Source organism: Myripristis murdjan, chromosome 3 (genome assembly GCF_902150065.1).
Source record: "Myripristis murdjan chromosome 3, fMyrMur1.1, whole genome shotgun sequence".
In the NCBI taxonomy this organism is placed as follows: Eukaryota; Metazoa; Chordata; class Actinopteri; order Holocentriformes; family Holocentridae; genus Myripristis; species Myripristis murdjan.
Genome location: NC_043982.1, coordinates 45,765,295 through 45,781,832, shown reverse-complemented (window position 1 = coordinate 45,781,832; position 16,538 = coordinate 45,765,295). Strand labels below are relative to the sequence as shown.

At 42.1% G+C, this 16,538-nt stretch overlaps 2 protein-coding genes across 2 annotated transcripts in view; one reads left to right on the top strand and one right to left on the bottom strand.

The window, feature by feature from the left end:
- Nucleotides 1–10,718, bottom strand: mtfmt (mitochondrial methionyl-tRNA formyltransferase). The gene is made up of 9 exons (XM_030048244.1): nucleotides 10,328–10,718; nucleotides 8,517–8,714; nucleotides 7,796–7,918; nucleotides 7,150–7,252; nucleotides 6,979–7,054; nucleotides 5,820–5,911; nucleotides 2,851–2,929; nucleotides 1,174–1,247; nucleotides 1–319 (listed from the first exon to the last, which is right to left on the bottom strand). The coding sequence occupies exons 1-9, from the start codon at nucleotides 10,570–10,572 to the stop codon at nucleotides 116–118; spliced, it is 1,194 nt and encodes a 397-aa protein (XP_029904104.1). The 5' UTR covers nucleotides 10,573–10,718; the 3' UTR covers nucleotides 1–115.
- A 1,754-nt stretch (nucleotides 10,719–12,472) lies between these two features.
- The window catches only part of tollip (toll interacting protein), a 10,328-nt gene continuing 6,262 nt past the window's right edge, over nucleotides 12,473–16,538 (top strand). Inside the window, exons 1-2 of the mRNA XM_030048266.1 lie at nucleotides 12,473–12,653; nucleotides 16,211–16,360. Of these exons, the coding sequence (XP_029904126.1) occupies nucleotides 12,621–12,653; nucleotides 16,211–16,360 (183 nt within the window). The 5' untranslated portion in view covers nucleotides 12,473–12,620. The remainder of the gene's footprint in view (nucleotides 12,654–16,210; nucleotides 16,361–16,538) is intronic.

Sequence of the window (16,538 nt, the reverse complement as noted above, 5' to 3'; positions counted from 1 at the left end):
TGAATTTCCAACATTCATTCATTAATTTATTTAAATGGTTTATGATTTGCTGAATAAAAATGTACACGGCGGTGTCTTAAAACAGACAGGAGTCACGGGCTGGCGGCACGTGGGTTCAGCTGGTTTTCCGGCTGCTGTGGCTCAGCGTCACGGCAGAGTGTGTGTGTGTGTGTGTGTCCGCTCTGTCTCTGTTGCTGACGAACACACTGTCCTGTGGCGGCTCGGTCGTCCTCTCGCTCTGGTGCAGGTAGCCGTTATAGAAATCTGCCGCCGTCAGTTTTTTGTTCAGCACCACCGACTTGAATCCCACCCAGCCGTCCTGCAACACAGAACACCTCCTTAATGTGTTTGATCTACACAGCATTAACACACCGACACACTCCTCCTGAAGACGAATCCCTTTCAGACGCTCCTCAGTGCCACACACACTCAGCTCCAGCTGTCCAGTCTGTCCAGTTCAGCTCAGCAGCTCTGCCATAACTTCCACCTTTTAACAAAGTTTATAATGTTCAGTTTGTGTTGACATTGTGCAGAATGTGTCACTTTAATTCTGTGTTTATTACTGAGGTTGTAGTTTGCAGAGGTCTGCTACTGGACTGCATTATACTGAGAGGGGTTTCTGATTTTTTGTCCCTCCCTATTTATATACAATGAGGGGGACAGAATATTGGAAACAGCTGTTGGTAAAGTGCAGCACTAACTATGAGCTCAATGCCAAACATAGGAGTGAATGAACACCTCTGTTACCGTGACAACAAGACAAGCTGAGCATAACAGGCAGCAGGAGAGGAAACTTTAGGGCACAACAGTTGGACTGGATTAGATTAGATTAGATTATACAGGTGGAGCTGAGAAGTGGACACTGAATCTATCTGGTATTTATATGAATTTCTTCCAGCTGTGTCCCTTAAAACTGTCCAGTTAGCAACAAAATAAAACTAACATGGTCTTTTGTTTAAACTGAGCAAATTCTTTTTTTTTTCTTGAAAACATGAGAAAACAGTGATGGGCAAATCGGGAGAAAAAATCACCAGAACATTAGCAAGAAATTCATAAAAAGTTCCATGAAAATGACCATAAAATCATCTGGATCAATTTAACAGCACAATGTGACGTTTCAGAGGAGCTTTGAATGAAACTGAGGAGGCGAGGGGAGGAAGAGGAGGAACAGACCTTGCAGCACACAGCCAGGGTGTTGGACTCCTTCTGGAAGCTGATTGATCCGGGGATCGGCTTCCTCCCTCGACCTGAAAACAGCAAAAAAGCCCATTCACGGTGATGAAGATGAAGATGATGATGGCAGTGAGCGCGCTGGTGGATTTCATGTCATTTTTACAGGGGGTGATGCCAGTAGTGAGGCTAACACATCACGTCGCCCCCTGGTGGCTGGCTGCAGTATTGCTCATAAACCCCCTCACGGCCCAAACTAAAAAAATTCAAAGTGCACATCAAATAAATTTTTCCAAAAGATGGTTTCTAAAATTTTAGCTAGTTCTCATCGCGCTGATGTGTGTTCACGTGTTCATTTTTCTAATAAGTTTGGTTTTAATTACATATTGGCTGCTGTAACAACGGAGCGTCACATCATGATTGGCAGTAAAAAACATCTTTTGTACAGCCTGTGAGCTTCAGTCGCTGTGTTTCCACAAAACATGAATTAACTGCAAGCAAATAAAGGCTGCAAAAAAAAAAAAAAAAAACCTAGCAAATAAAGCTGCATGTCCATATCATCTGTTTAACCGCGTCCTGTGTGCGGCGGTGAGGATGTAATGATGTAACGTTGCTATGGGCAACCAACCAGTCTGCTGGCTCCACCTCTGTGCAAACAGCCGCTCTGAGCAGCAGATCTGACACAAAGCAACCTGTTGGTTACTTCTTCTGTCCACCTGGAGCTGCTGACGTTACCATGACGACCATGCCATCACTGCTCTAAGTTCAGGCTTACTACAGTTTGTATTTTTCATTAGTTTTTAATTTTTATTTTGTTGGTATTTTTCGTTTTGTTGTCTTGTTTAAAAAAGTTTCGCTTGAGTTGAGTTTGTTTTAGTTTCTACGGCAGCAAACTAACGCCGCTGCAGGGAGAGAAAAAATTATGGAGCTGGGGGAGAATATTCTGAGAAAAAACCCACAAAATTTCAGAGATTAAATCTGTAAATTTACAAGAAAAAAATTTATTTTCTAAGATTAAAATGGTAAATTTATGAGAAAAAAATCTAATTTATGAAAAAAACTCAATAATTCTGAGAATATAAAGTCACAAATTTACAAGAAAAACTAGTTTGTCCTCCTCCTGTGGGATCCAGTCAGAAGGAAATCCTGCTGGTCTGAGTCCAGAACCCCAACCTCCTCCTCAGCGTCTGGACTCTGAAGAGACGTTGCTGTGACTTGGGCCGATTCAGAAGAAAACAATCTGCTGATTCTGGGCTCAGATCAGCAGGATCTCCTTGTTCCTGAATCCCATGTCAGAGTAGAATCTGCTGAGGGGATCAGCTGCAGGCCTGAGACACGGCCAGCAGGGGGCAGCACATGTTTATAATCTCAGAATTTTTTCTCATAAATATGTGAGTTTTTTCTTGTAAATTTACAACTTTAATCTCAGAAGTTTTTTTTTTTCTCTTGTCTGGAGCATTTTTTATTCAATATGGCAAAATGAGCATTAAAAAAACTGGAAATGTTAATGCAGTTGGTAAAACCAGCTGACATAATAAATTTCTGACAGACTGACAAAGAAAACACCAGGAGCATCAAACAAAATGTCCAGAGCAGAGAGAACATGAGCACCAAGATGAACAATCTGAATAAACTTAAAAGACGTGTGTTCACTGGTTTTAACTGGTTTAAACTGGTTACCTGATAATGAAACGTGACACTCTCCCACAAAGTCCAGCAGCTTCACGGTCCGGCCCTTCCAGAGGGTTCTGAGGGGAATCTGAGGCCAGAGCACAGCGCTTTGTCAAACACTGAGCGCGCGCGCGCACACACACATATACACACACACACACACACACACACACACGCACACAGAGTTCAACCCCCTGAATCCTGGATTGATGTGATTTCTTGTTTAAATGCTTGTGAAAGGCGTCTGATCGCAGCCTGATGAGCAAATCAGCTTCATTTCTTCAAAAACACGGCGAGGAAAAAATGCCGAAATGACCTGAAAATTTGCCAGAAAATTACAACATGTTACAAGAAAACTAGAAAATCCCCATGCGGAAATTTTGAGAGTGCCTCGGGGACCGTTGCCGAGGGGCTGTTACCGGGGGTGCGCATCTGACCTCTGTCTGAATCACTAAAAAGTAAGAATAGTGATGTATGAACAAGTGAATTACATTCAGCTATGTAGTGTATGTGCGTGGAAGAGTGTGTATCTGTGTGGGTGTGTGTGTCTGTGTCACTAAAAAGTATCAACAGTGATCAATGAACAAAGTGAACTGCATTCAGTTATACTGTGTGTGTGTGTAAGAGTGTGTAGAGTGTGCATTATGTCAATAAATGTCCTCACAAGGATATAAAGACAGGAATGTGTGTCTGTGTGTGGGCATGTTAGTGTGCACATGTGATGCTACCTCCCATTAAAAAATGAAAAACCTCTCTAAATTGAGGATGATTCTTCAACAAGGACTGATCAAAAACCATCCAAGCTGACCAACACATTCATTCATTCTTGAAAAGCCAAGACTTTTGTCAACGCACACTTTGATGTATAATTTGTATGAGTGCGCTCAAAACTGTGGGAGGAGGAGCAAACTGAAATTTTACAGAAGAGCAGTGCAGTATGTACGAGCACTTCTGTTGCTAGGCAACGTGACAGAAATGCCAGTCAGAGAGCAGATTTTGTGCTTGGCGAAGCACTTACTCTGGGCCAATTTGTGCCTAAACGGTAAGTCCTATCAGAAAATCGAGCAGACGCTGAGCGCCACAAGAGCTTCCTGAAGCACTGTGTGTATTTTTGTGCTCCTGGGGTCTAAAATGTGGACAGGAGAGCGATGTAAAAAACAGTGAAAAACAGAAACGGCTCTGAAAAATAACATTGAAGCCTATTGGGGAAAACCAAAGGGCATGTTGTATTTAGAGGCTCACCATTCAAATTCTGTTGGTCTCACAGTAAAAGTAGATGCATCGTGTGAGAGAGGACATAAGTCTCTACCACTTTGGGAAAAATGACGTGCGTGCTTCAAACTATACTAGGCAAAAAAAGTTCTGCCGCGTTTTTTCAGTCTATAATTTCTCCCCTTTATTAATACCCAATAGTGTTGTATCTTATACTGTTGTAAAGCCTCATTCATCCTCTTTCCAATGAGATACAACTTGTAAGGATTGTCAATCGATTGGTATGACCAACATGGCTAAACATGTCTCCTCCCCTCCTTTTTGAGGGGAGCAAAATCCCATTCAATGTCCTTTCAGTCGATCAAAATTCCCTTCAATGTTCTTCTGTTGGTAATTTAAATTGCACTCACAGGTGGACCTAACTGGCACTTAATTGACAGCATATGGCAAAATGAGAAAATGAATAAAATATTGTGCTTCCCACCTGTTAAGCTGTGTTGCCTCGTCCTTACAGTTATACCCTACACTGCAAAAACGCAAAATCTTACCAAGATTATTTGTCTTATTTCAAGTCAAAAATGTCTTATTTCTAGTCAAAATATCTCATTACACTTAAAATAAGACATGATCACCTCAGAAGTAACTTGTTTCAAGTGAAAATTCACTTGAAACAAGTGAAATTTTGCTTGTTTCATTGGCAAAATTTGCCAGTGGAAAAAGCGAAAATTCACTTGAAATAAGTGAAAATTAGCTAGAAACAAGAAACAAATTTTGCCAATGAAACAAGCAAATTTTCACTTGAAACAAGAGACAATTGTCTAAAAACAAGTTACTTCTGAGGTGATCATGTCTTATTTTAAGTGTAATGAGATATTTTGACTAGGAATAAGACATTTTTGACTTGAAATAAGACAAATAATCTTGGTAAGATTTTGAGTTTTTGCAGTGTATTGTAAAGAGGACTGGCATTCCACCAGTATAACTCACAAATCCAACTGGTCTGATCACAGGGGAGAAATGATCCACTGAAAACACATGGAATGGGGAGGGTGGAGGGGACATGTTTAGCCATGTTGGTCAGACCAATCGATTGACAATCCTTACAACTTATTTCTCATTGAAAAGGGGACTAATCAGGCTTTCTAACGGTATAAAAGACAACAGCAATCTGTATTGTTAAATGGGAGAAATGATCAACTGAAAAAATATTGGCGGGGATTTTCTCAAAAAAAATTGGTCGCTTCCCACACAATTACCGGTGTCACTCATTCCAGAAATGCAGGATCCTTACAAGTTGTATCTCATTGGAAAGAGGATGAATCAGGCTTTACAACGGTATAAGATACAACACTATTGGGTATAAATAAAGGGGGGAAATTATAGACTTTTTTGGATCATCCTCACCCCGGCTCCCCACTCTGTCAGTTAGAGCCCCACTCTAGCTGCTTAACGACTTCCACATACACACACATTGAAAACTGAAAAAAGGCGGGAAAATGTGTCAAACTTTAAACTGTGATTTTATAAAAAACGGTGAAAAAACAGTCCTGGTCAGTGTCACCTTTTTAAAGTTTGATTCACGTTTCTGCGTGATTTCTGCTCATTTTCAGGTTGTGTTCTTGTAAATCTGACTAATTTCCTGTTAAAATTTGGTTCCTGTGTTGTTCGGCTGCTCAGCGCCTCAGTGTTTTTGAAGGAAATCACGTGACTCGGCTCAGGGTTCAAAGGGTTAAACGCCGTGGCAGAGCGGCTCACATCACCGTTACCCGAGAGCCGACGGCTCGAAACAGGCGGTCGATCTGGTCGCAGGTCTGCTCCTCCCACAGCAGCCAGCTCAGCGAGCTGCTGATCTTAGGAGCTGCAGGAGGAAAACAAGGAAAACCTGTGAGGAAAATCACTGAGGAGGAAAGAGACGCCGCCTCACTGCTGGAAATACTGGAGATATCATCATTATTACTGCTGGAAATACTAAATATATCATCATTATTACTGCTGGAAATACTGAATATATCATCATTATTACTGCTGGAAATACTAAATATATCATCATTATTACTGCTGGAAATACTGAATATATCATCATTATTACTGCTGGAAATACTGGAGATATCATCATTATTACTGCTGGAAATACTGGAGATATCATCATTATTACTGCTGGAAATACTAAATATATCATCATTATTACTGCTGGAAATACTGAATATATCATCATTATTACTGCTGGAAATACTGGAGATATCATCATTATTACTGTTGGAAATACTGAATATATCATCATTATTACTGCTGGAAATACTGAATATATCATCATTATTACTGCTGGAAATACTGGAGATATCATCATTATTACTGCTGGAAATACTGAATATATCATCATTATTACTGCTGGAAATACTGAATATATCATCATTATTACTGCTGGAAATACTAAATATATCATCATTATTATTACTGTTCCAACTTAAGTCACCTCTAACAACAAAGAAGGACAGTTTCCGACATTTCCTCAATCCTGTGAGAGTTTGGTTTTTCAGTTTTGTGTCTCTAAATTGTGGAAAAATGTCTGTCATTTCAAACTCTGCGGCTCGGGTCGGGTTCAGACAAAAATACAGCCTGAACTTTACTCCAGACATGGATCTTAGGGAATAAGCAGAACCAGAATTATGTGGATTAATTCTGTTTGACAATCAGGGAATAATAACAGCCCATTGCTGATAGAGACATTTGTGTAGTGAGTGACATTTAGCAGATAAATCTGGCAGAAATGAGCAGAACTGCTGCCAGGTGCCGGGAAAAACAAAGGATTTTTTTAAAATAAGACGATCGTCACATTAACTATAATATTTTCCACAACTCTGTGACTGTTTGAAAATGACGACCCATCTTTCTCAGATGGCGTCTGGATGGAGTGAGTCCACAAACCTAACGTCGCTCCGGTCTGACTCTGCTCCCTCCGGCCTGCGATCCTCTCCGGGAGAGTCTTCAGCGTGTCCATCAGCTGTGGCCGACAATAAAAAAAAATCAAAACCTGAAGCATGCAGCCGCCGGGCCGCTGATCCTCTGCCGGAGTGACACACACACACACACACTCACCAGTCGAGCTCCTCGGAGGGCCAGAGCCGCTCCCAGCTCGTCAGCCGTGCAGCGTTCAGGGACCGGGAAGAGCTCCTGGTTCAGGATGGGACCCACATCGAACCTGCGGACCGGGAAACACACTCCTGTTTACACCAAGACTGGGACCACAGGGTCATCTACCCATTCAACACCATCATGATACCTCCGCCCCCACCCCCACCCCCATCAGCACCCCCTGTTACTACTGATCAAAGTGTGTGTGTGTGTGTGTGTGTGTGTGTGTGTTCTTTTTCCTGAGCCATAATACGTCATGATACATTCTGGTCTGTTATACACTGAATTTTGACACATCGTCCCACTGCTGGTTCAGAAACACAAATATTTTATTGATCCCCGAGCAGACTCTGGGTCAATTGCGGTTGCTCAAATTCTTAAGAGAAGAAAATTTTATAAGCATAAGTGATATTATAAGAAATAGAAAAAGAAATAAGAAATCTAAAAATATGTGCCTTTAGAAATGTACAAAAAAAAGATGTGAATTATTTATAAATCTGTGCACTGATCCTAGATGTAAAGAAAGCACGTGCATTATGTGCATCATGTATAATAGGCAGGACAGGTGTGTGTGTGTGTGTGTGTGCGTGTGTGTGTGTTCTCCTGTTACCTGTGAGGACGAATCTGCATGATGGTGACGCCCGTCACCGTGTCGCCATGCAGGATGGTGTGGAAGACTGGAGCCGGGCCGCGCCACCTGGGCAGCAGGCTGGGGTGAACGTTCAGGATCCCACTGCACACACACACACACACACACACACACACACACACACACACACACACACACACACACACAAATGATTAACCAATGAATTTCTCCAGTAAAAATGTCACAGACATTTTCTGATTCCAGCTTCACTGAGACGTGACGACTGTCTTGTCTCAGTTCATTTCTTTAAAAATTAATAATTTGTGTTTTTTTTGTTTTATTTTTTGGCTTCCTGGGTCAATTTTTCACACTTCAGAGTAGAGATGCACCCACCAATCAGCCAGCAACTACAACTGGATGGTTTTTGCAAAAATTAAAGTCGTTGGTGAGGAGATTTTCGTCCAGCACAGTGGTTCTCAAATGGGGGTATGCGTCCCCCTAGTGGTACGTTGGAATACTGCAGGGCTGGAAACGAGGAGGAAGAAGAGAAGAAGCAGAAACACAAACAAGAGAATCTGCTCAGTATCAAACTTACATTTTAAAAAAATCTCACGGACCCCTGCATTACCCCAACGTACCCCCAGGGGAACCCGTCCCCTCATTTGAGAACCACTGAAACAAATCAGTAGCTTCAGTCTTTAGAGGGAAAATCAGAAAATGAAGACGTATCCGAGCTGCTCACTATGGGAACTGACTGATGAGCCTCTCGTGCAGCAAACAGCCGAACGAGACGACCACGCCCACGTCAAAGCGCCCGCTCAGGTCACCTGGAGGCCAGGTGTGGACAGGGAGCTGGTTCTGCAGGGCAAACCTCCTCACTGGGACGTCCCGGGACAGAGTGACGACCTCCAGAGACCCCACCGTCCCCTCACTGGACTCCCTGCAGACACAAAGAGACGGTCAGGTTCCCAAGTGAGCCGAGGCCAAAGTGACGCCTTCAGACTCCGTCCTCGGGGCCAAACCAACACACGGACGCTCTTTGGGCAGTTTGATGCGTCTTCTTCCAAACGGGGGGAATTACTGGCTCTGCGTGGATCCTCAAACACACAGACAACATCCAGCTGCTCTTTGGAGAGGGCTGGAAAACACAGGTTTGATTTCATCTCCTCGTTAAACAAACATCCTGCGCAGAAAATGACTGTCAAACCTAAAACACATCCAAGGCACACTGTTCTGTGGAAACGTGTTAAAAAGCCTCACAACCACAAACCAGAGGAGAGTTCAGGGGGAGCCGGGACGATGGGTTTCTCTCCTGATTTGGTCCAATCACGACACCTGGGCTCTAATTCAATATACACTACTCACAAAAAGTTAGGGATATTCGGCTTTCGGGTGAAATTTCAGGATGAACCTAAAATGCATTATAACCTTTCCAGGTGAACTTAATGTGACCTTCTGTAAACTTTTGAATGCACATGTCCAACTGTTCAGTGTTTCAGTACTTTTTGCACAAGTTGCTGTTCTCTAACAAGGAGTTTAACGGCAAAATTCACATCAGGTGTTTGATGCTCCAGCTCATCGAGGTCGTATCATTAGGGAACGGCTGCTGGAGACTGGGGTACCTCAGATGGAGTGGCCTGCACTTTCTCAGACCTGAATCCCATAGAAAACCTATGGGATCAGCTGAGTCGCCGTGTAGAGGCTCGGAGCTCTGTACCCCAGAACCTCAATGTCCTGAGGGCCGCCCTTCAAGAAGAGTGGGATGCCATGCCTCAGCAGACAATAAGTCGACTTGTGAACAGCATGAGACGTCGTTGTCAAGCTGTAATTGATGCTCAAGGGCACATGACAAGTTATTGACTCTGACATTTTTTGTTGTGGTATATCCACCACTGTTGTTGGCTTTTGTTTCAAGAAATTGTTTGAGATGAGGAAATCACCAGAGTATGCTTCTACTTAAATGCCCTACTTTCATGATATAATATCACTGTAGCGTGAACTTTTTACATTTTCCATAAATTTCACCCAAAAGCCAAATATCCCTAACTTTTTGTGAGTAGTGTATATCGCGATTCTTAAATTGTAAGCACTGTGACTTGATATTATGATTTATTATGCTTAGTGTTTGTCTGAATTCTCCTCTAGTTTGATGAGGCTGTGGTTCTCCTAGAGGTCACTAGAGGTCATTTTCTCCAGCGACGTCCAGTGTGACAAAAGTCTCTGCCTGCAGTGAAATGGCTGCTATGGGGGCCAACATCATCACACAGGAATCAAATGTGGCTCATTGAATCCACAAGAGTCTCAGCTTTCCAGTCAAAGCCAACTGATGCAGCTCCAAGACTGTTTAGGCCCCAGTCTGCACACACACACCATTTTACAACAGACCACAAGAACACATGTGGACTGCAGGCTTTGGGGCCCAAACTGCATGGGATTAGCAGAAGGTGGGCGTGTCTGCAAAGGGGAGAGCTGTGGCTGCCCAGAGAACCCATTTTCATTCCTGTCATTTGGTCACCACGTCTGAGGAACTTTGTCCTTGTCGGGACGCCGTACCTGCTGGACACCAGCAGCCGGAGCGACTCCACCGCGAACTCATCGGAGCCGAAGAAGAGCAGCCTCCAGGCCGGACCACAGGAGCCTGCCGCCGGGCCACAGGAGCCTGCCGCCGGCCTGCCTGCCCGGCCGCTGCCCGGGCCGAGCCCCGACACCCCGCGGCGCAGCGTCCCGGCGCACCGCCCGCTGCTTCTCAAAACCCTCCGCACATTCAGAGACAATATAGAGCCCGCACAGAGGAACATGGTGCGGCAGCAGCAGCGCAGCTCCGCGACGAGTCCGGATCCTTTAATCCGCTTCAAAATCACGAAAACATCGCCGCTTTACCGCTGCCATACCTGACACTAACGGGCGCCGCCATCTTTACGTTACACCGTCTCCGGTCCGGACCAAATACTCCCTCCTTACAACAGTTCCTAGTTTCCTCAGTTCCTCCCTGACGTGTCTTCACTTTTTCTCATTTCTTTCTTTTCTGTAGAAACATTACATTTGGTTTTTATGTTTATAGTAAAAAAGATCATAATGCTGTTTTTCTTTTTCATTTAATTTGACTTCTTACACAGAAAACGCATATTTTACATGCATATATTTTCATGTTTTATCTGTGTCTACTTACACATTTGGCACCGTAAATCGTTCTTTCGTTTAACTTTTAGTTTTTATTTTTGTAGTATTTCTGTTTTATTTAGTTTGAACTCTTTTCTATTTTTAATGACAGTTATGTGCTCAGTTTAGTTGTATCTTGTGGAATAACAACAAAAGAGTCTTGAATATTGAATCTGAATGTAATTTACAAAAACAACAACAACAAAAACTCAGTTCTTCGTGTTCGTGATGGAGATGGAACAACGCCTGTCAAAGATTTATTTATTCCTCACAAAACAAAAAAGTTATCAAAACGATTAAAGTGCACAGTGCTTTCGATGTTGTTGTGTGAGCTTATTGTCATATACTCACGTTTTTTTTTTTGTTTTTTTTTAAATTATTGCTTATGTATTTTTTCTTGGGTGTGATTTTTTTTTCTATTTCTCTTCTGGTCTGTGTGTCAGTGGTTTGATACTTCACATGTTTGTCAACAATATTGTTATCTTTGTTTATGTCTTGAAATCAAGATTTACAAAGGAAAAAAAAACTTACTGTGTTCTAAACTAACAAAGTGCCAACTGTTGATTTGATACATATATATCTAACATACAGTATTTCCCAAACCATCCATTAAATGTGACACTGACCATATAGCTTTTGAGAAAAGTTCCTGTCATTTTCAGTAGAACATTAAATATCTGCTCATCTGTAAAAATTAAACATCAGGCCTCATCAGACAGCACCTAGAACTCTTTAATTTATAACTGTTATTACTAGTTTAAGACTTAATGAATAGCATTGTGAGTTAAATACATACTTGATGATGGAAGTAGCTAACGAGTGAGATATCTTGCTTCTGCTCCATCTTTGTTGACAGTTGTAAACGCAGCTGTCTTTTAGCTGCCAAACTCCACTTTCACAAATATAAATTTACAAACAAACAAAAAAATTTTCTGCATTTATGAAGGAAATAGAGCAATAAATGTCAACGATTTCTTGCTCACAAAACAACAAAAAAAGACAAAACAAAACAGTGAATGTATGCAGTTTTTTGTCATAAAAAAAATTTAAAAATTATTTTATGACTTATCTTTCTTTGTTAGGTTTGTTTCGTTTTTGCTGTATTTCGCTTTTTGCACTACTTTATGATTTACTGTCTTAATGCCTCATATATTTGCAAGCAATGCTGTTATCCTCTTTGTCTGACATTATGTTAATGGTGTTAGACATAATGCAGACTTTTTTTTTTTTTTTACAGCTATGATTAATGCACAAGTACCATTAACGCACATATTTATACATTAGACACATACTTTTTTCTTCAAATTTCTAAGGGACATATTTTTATATTCCTGTTTCCATTTGTTATAATTGAATTGTCTGTTGAGAATTTGAGCAACTGCAGCTGACTCAATTTCCCCTCGGGGATCAATAAAATATTTCTGATTCTGATTCTAACGAAAGTAACGAAACAATACAAAACTGTAATAATGATGATACATAAATAATGATGGAAGTAGCTCAGGAGTGAGACGTCTTGCTTCGGTCCCATCTTTGTGGACGCCGGTCCGGCAGGACGTACAGGGCTGGGATGACGTAGCAGTGTTATCGGAAGTTAGAGAGTTGCTGGTTGCTGCTGCTTGTTGTTTTCCACTGAACTCCATTCATCCTTCCATCCGCCGCAGACTGAGGACACACACCGGAACAAATGGCGAGCACCATCAGCACCCAGCGGGGACAGGTAACACACCTGGCGGGGACAGGCGACCTGACAGGCGGGGGCTTGTCTTCGCACCGAGCCGAGCAGCTAGCCAGAGCAAGCCGCTGCGGCTAACTAGCATCGCGGAGCTAACGCTAGTTTGCCTCACCACTGCAACAACAACAACAACAACAACACAGTCAGCTGTGTCTAATAAACAAACCACAGTCACACTCGCTGGTGTTTCGGTTTGAAATGTGAAGTTATGTTGAAGGTTTGGCAGCTGCTGTTGTTATGTAACGTCAGCTTGGCCGTTAGCTCGCTGCTAACTGGCGCAGCAGCTAGCGGGCGGATTAGCAGAGCAGAGTTAGCTAACCCCAGGCTCCAAGAACAGCCCACACTGCTCACTTTAACCAGCTTTAAGGTGTTTACCCTGTGTGTGTGTGTGTGTGTGTGTGTGTGTGTGTGTGTGTGTGTGTGTGTGTCTGTGTGTGTGTGTGTGTGTGGGCTCAGACAGGGTTTAACCTGCTGTCACACACTCTTGGAGCAGGGCAGGGTGTATTTGTAGTTCAGGGACTGGAGTTGACATGGGAGCTGACTCAGTATAATAGTCCAGTCATTTTATGAAAAAACCTAGGACAAATTGCAAGAGAAGTAAACTCAACTGATTCTGTATCCTCAGTTTGTCCTGAGTGAGGGGAAAAAAGTCCCAAGAAATCCCATTGGTGGAAAGTTTTGAAAATCACCTATTTATGACCACATATTACCAAAAAACACTGTTTTTAACACACAGGGGAAAGGGGTTCAACATTTTACTTTCAGATATCACTATAAAAATTCACAAGTTGATTACACACACAAAGACAAGAAAAAAAAGTCTATTGCAAGTTCTTTGAATTATTCTGTTTACACATGCATATCACACATTATCTGATTTGATATGTGCTAATTGGAATGTAAGGAATAAATATTTAAACAGTGAATTAAAAGGTTACTATATAACAGTGAATTAAAAGGTTACTGTATATATAGTAACCATTTAATTCACTGTTTAAATATCTGTTCTGGCATTTATTCCTCATATTCCTTATTAGTGCATATCAAATCAGATAATGTGTGATATGCATGTGTAAACAGAATAATTCAAAGAACTTGTAATTGACTTTTTTTCTTGTCTTTGTGTGTGTAATCAACTTGTGAATTTTTATAGTGATATCTGAAGGTAAAATGTTGACCCCCTTTCCCCTGTGTGTTAAAAACAGTGTTTTTTGGTAATATGTGGTCATAAATAGATGATTTTCAAAACTTTCCACCAATGGGATTTCTTGGGACTTTTTTCCCCTCACTCAGGACAAACTGAGGATACAGAATCAGTTGAGTTTGTTTCTCTTGCAATTTGTCCTGGGTTGACCCCAATTTTGGCCTACAATTACTGGACTATAACTCTGGGCTGACGGTGCAGACACAGGGTCGTTAAGTTTTTTTTTTTTTTTTTTCTCTTAAATATATAGGCTATTCTTATATGTGTTGCTCTGCTCGCCGCCTCTGTGCCAGTATGTGGCCCAACGATGACAAAATATATGTGTTTCGTGTGTTCTTGTTTGTCATTTTCTGGGTAATGATAAAAATGTTGATGACTCTTGCTGCACTTGAGGGGTGTATATTGATTTTGCATCCAATTAAATGTTTATTATTATTATTTTTATGTCCCTCCCCCATGACTATAAGTTCTGCCACTTACTGGCTAGCACTTAAAGGTTATCACTGTGTTTCACGAGTTTTCTTTAAGTTTTTTTTTTTTTTTTTTTTTTTAAATTATTACTTAATGTATGTAAAGTGTATGCAGAAGCATAATTCAGCCTTAAGCTTCGCACAACCCCCGTACGCTCTTCTTACGCAGAAGCATAATTCAGCCTTAAGACTACTGGTAGCTATAGAACTCATTTTTGATATATTGAGGTCAAAGGTCATGGGATCCCTCTGAAAATGGCTGTGCCAGATTTTCCTTCACCAAAAGATTTAGTTTCGATATTAACGTGACACGCTCAGTACCAGCAGATTGTCCGGATGTCTAGTTTACCTTTAAATTGATTCAGCCATTAAAGAATTTATTAAAAAATCTTAAAAAGTAAAAAGAATTGTGACTGATACTGAAGTGAATAGCAAGATAACTGGTAGTTATAGTTTGAACTTTGAACTTTGAATGTTAACCGTTGCCAAGCGACGGTAAACACTCGAGCCCTTGAGGCTAACATTAGTTAGCATACTGCTGTTGACAGATAGTAAAACCTGCAGTTCTGCTGAAGAACAGAGAACCCTTGTCGACTCCCCAAAGTTTTTTCATCCAGGCTCGTTCAGCTTCTACTTTTATTTTATTCTCTCTCACTGCAGAGCATTACTAAAGCAAGTTGTTGCACCATGTCAGTCTCCATTTTGTTTACTTCTACTTCCCTGTGAGACCATGTGAGGTCATGTGAGACCATGTGGGGTCACATGAGGTCATGTTAGTTGGTGTCTTACTCCTTCTGGCTTAGTAATCTCAGTAATATCCTGTGGTGTGTGACCTGCTGGTATTTCAAATCTTGTAGTGTGTGCATGTCTGAAATTAGGGAGAAGAACATCTGTGAAGTTTCTCCTGATGTGTTTGATGCATCCTGAGTTCAGAACCTTGTTGGAGTAACAGCCGTGTTTATGGACGTAAACGTGACCCACCAGAGAGGATGGACGTGTCAGCGAGGGGCTCAGCCGTCTGTTCATGTCCACAGAATTAAAAACTGATGACAGTTTGTAAGAAAATCAATAAAAGACTATAAAACAGAATCCTATCAAGATGTCTGCGTAGGTGCTCAGTCACCAAGGTCATGCTGGGATGTTTGGTGATTCTTCAGAGACGTTTCTCTTCTCATCCAAAAGCTTCTTCAGCTCTGACAGACTGCTGGGACGTCCCAGCTGTCTCACCTGTGAGGACGTTCTCCAGGTCGTTGGTGCTCCTCCCTGTTGTCTCATGTGTTGTTAGGGTCACCTGACTCCAGGAGTGACCGACGGTCGTTAGGGAGTCAGGTGACCCTAACGACCCCAACGTTATCCACTGATAAAGATGTAAGATAATACAAGCTTAATTTTGATTATTGTTCCAAGAATTTGGGTGTTGCAGCTGCAAAGAATATAGTATCGTTTAAATACAGCAAAATAAAACATAATATTTAAATAAGTTTAAATTCGATAGGTCTGTCCCCAGTGTTGACTCGAGGTCAGCTGGACTGTTTGATTCTCAAAGATTTCTCATCCAAAAGTTTCCTCAGCTCTGACAGACTGGTGGTCCCAGCTGTTCAACCTGTGGGGGGATGTTCTCCAGGTCATTGGGTCGTTGGTGCTCCTCTCTGCTCATGTTCACAGTAAAAAACAGTAAAAAATCACTTTGAGAGCTGATTTTCTGGAAAAGTCCCATTGAGACTCTGTTTAGCCCAGTTTGAGCCTCTTCGGCAGCCCCTAGAGGCTGAAACACAAATTCTTCAAGGTTTATTATCTCCCTTTATAGACCGTCTTTGGCTAGACTCTTCTCGCTGACGTGTGTGTGTGTGTGTGTGTGTGTGTGTCAGGTGTACATCGGGGAGCTGCCTCAGGACTTCCTGCGGATCACTCCCACCCAGCAGCAGCAGCAGGTGCACCTGGACGCCCAGGCGGCCCGCCAGCTGCAGTACGGCGGCTCCATCGGCACCGTGGGCCGCCTCAGCATCACTGTGGTTCAGGTACACACACACCAACACACATTTGCACACACACCTTCAGGTTGGTACGGCGACACACCAGCACCTGCAGCACCTGAAGTCGATAAAGAGAAAACTGACTGAAATAATATCTGATGTGTTGAAGTGTCTGTTTGTTGTTGTCGTGTCACCGGAGCAAGAAGCAAACAAACAAATTCAA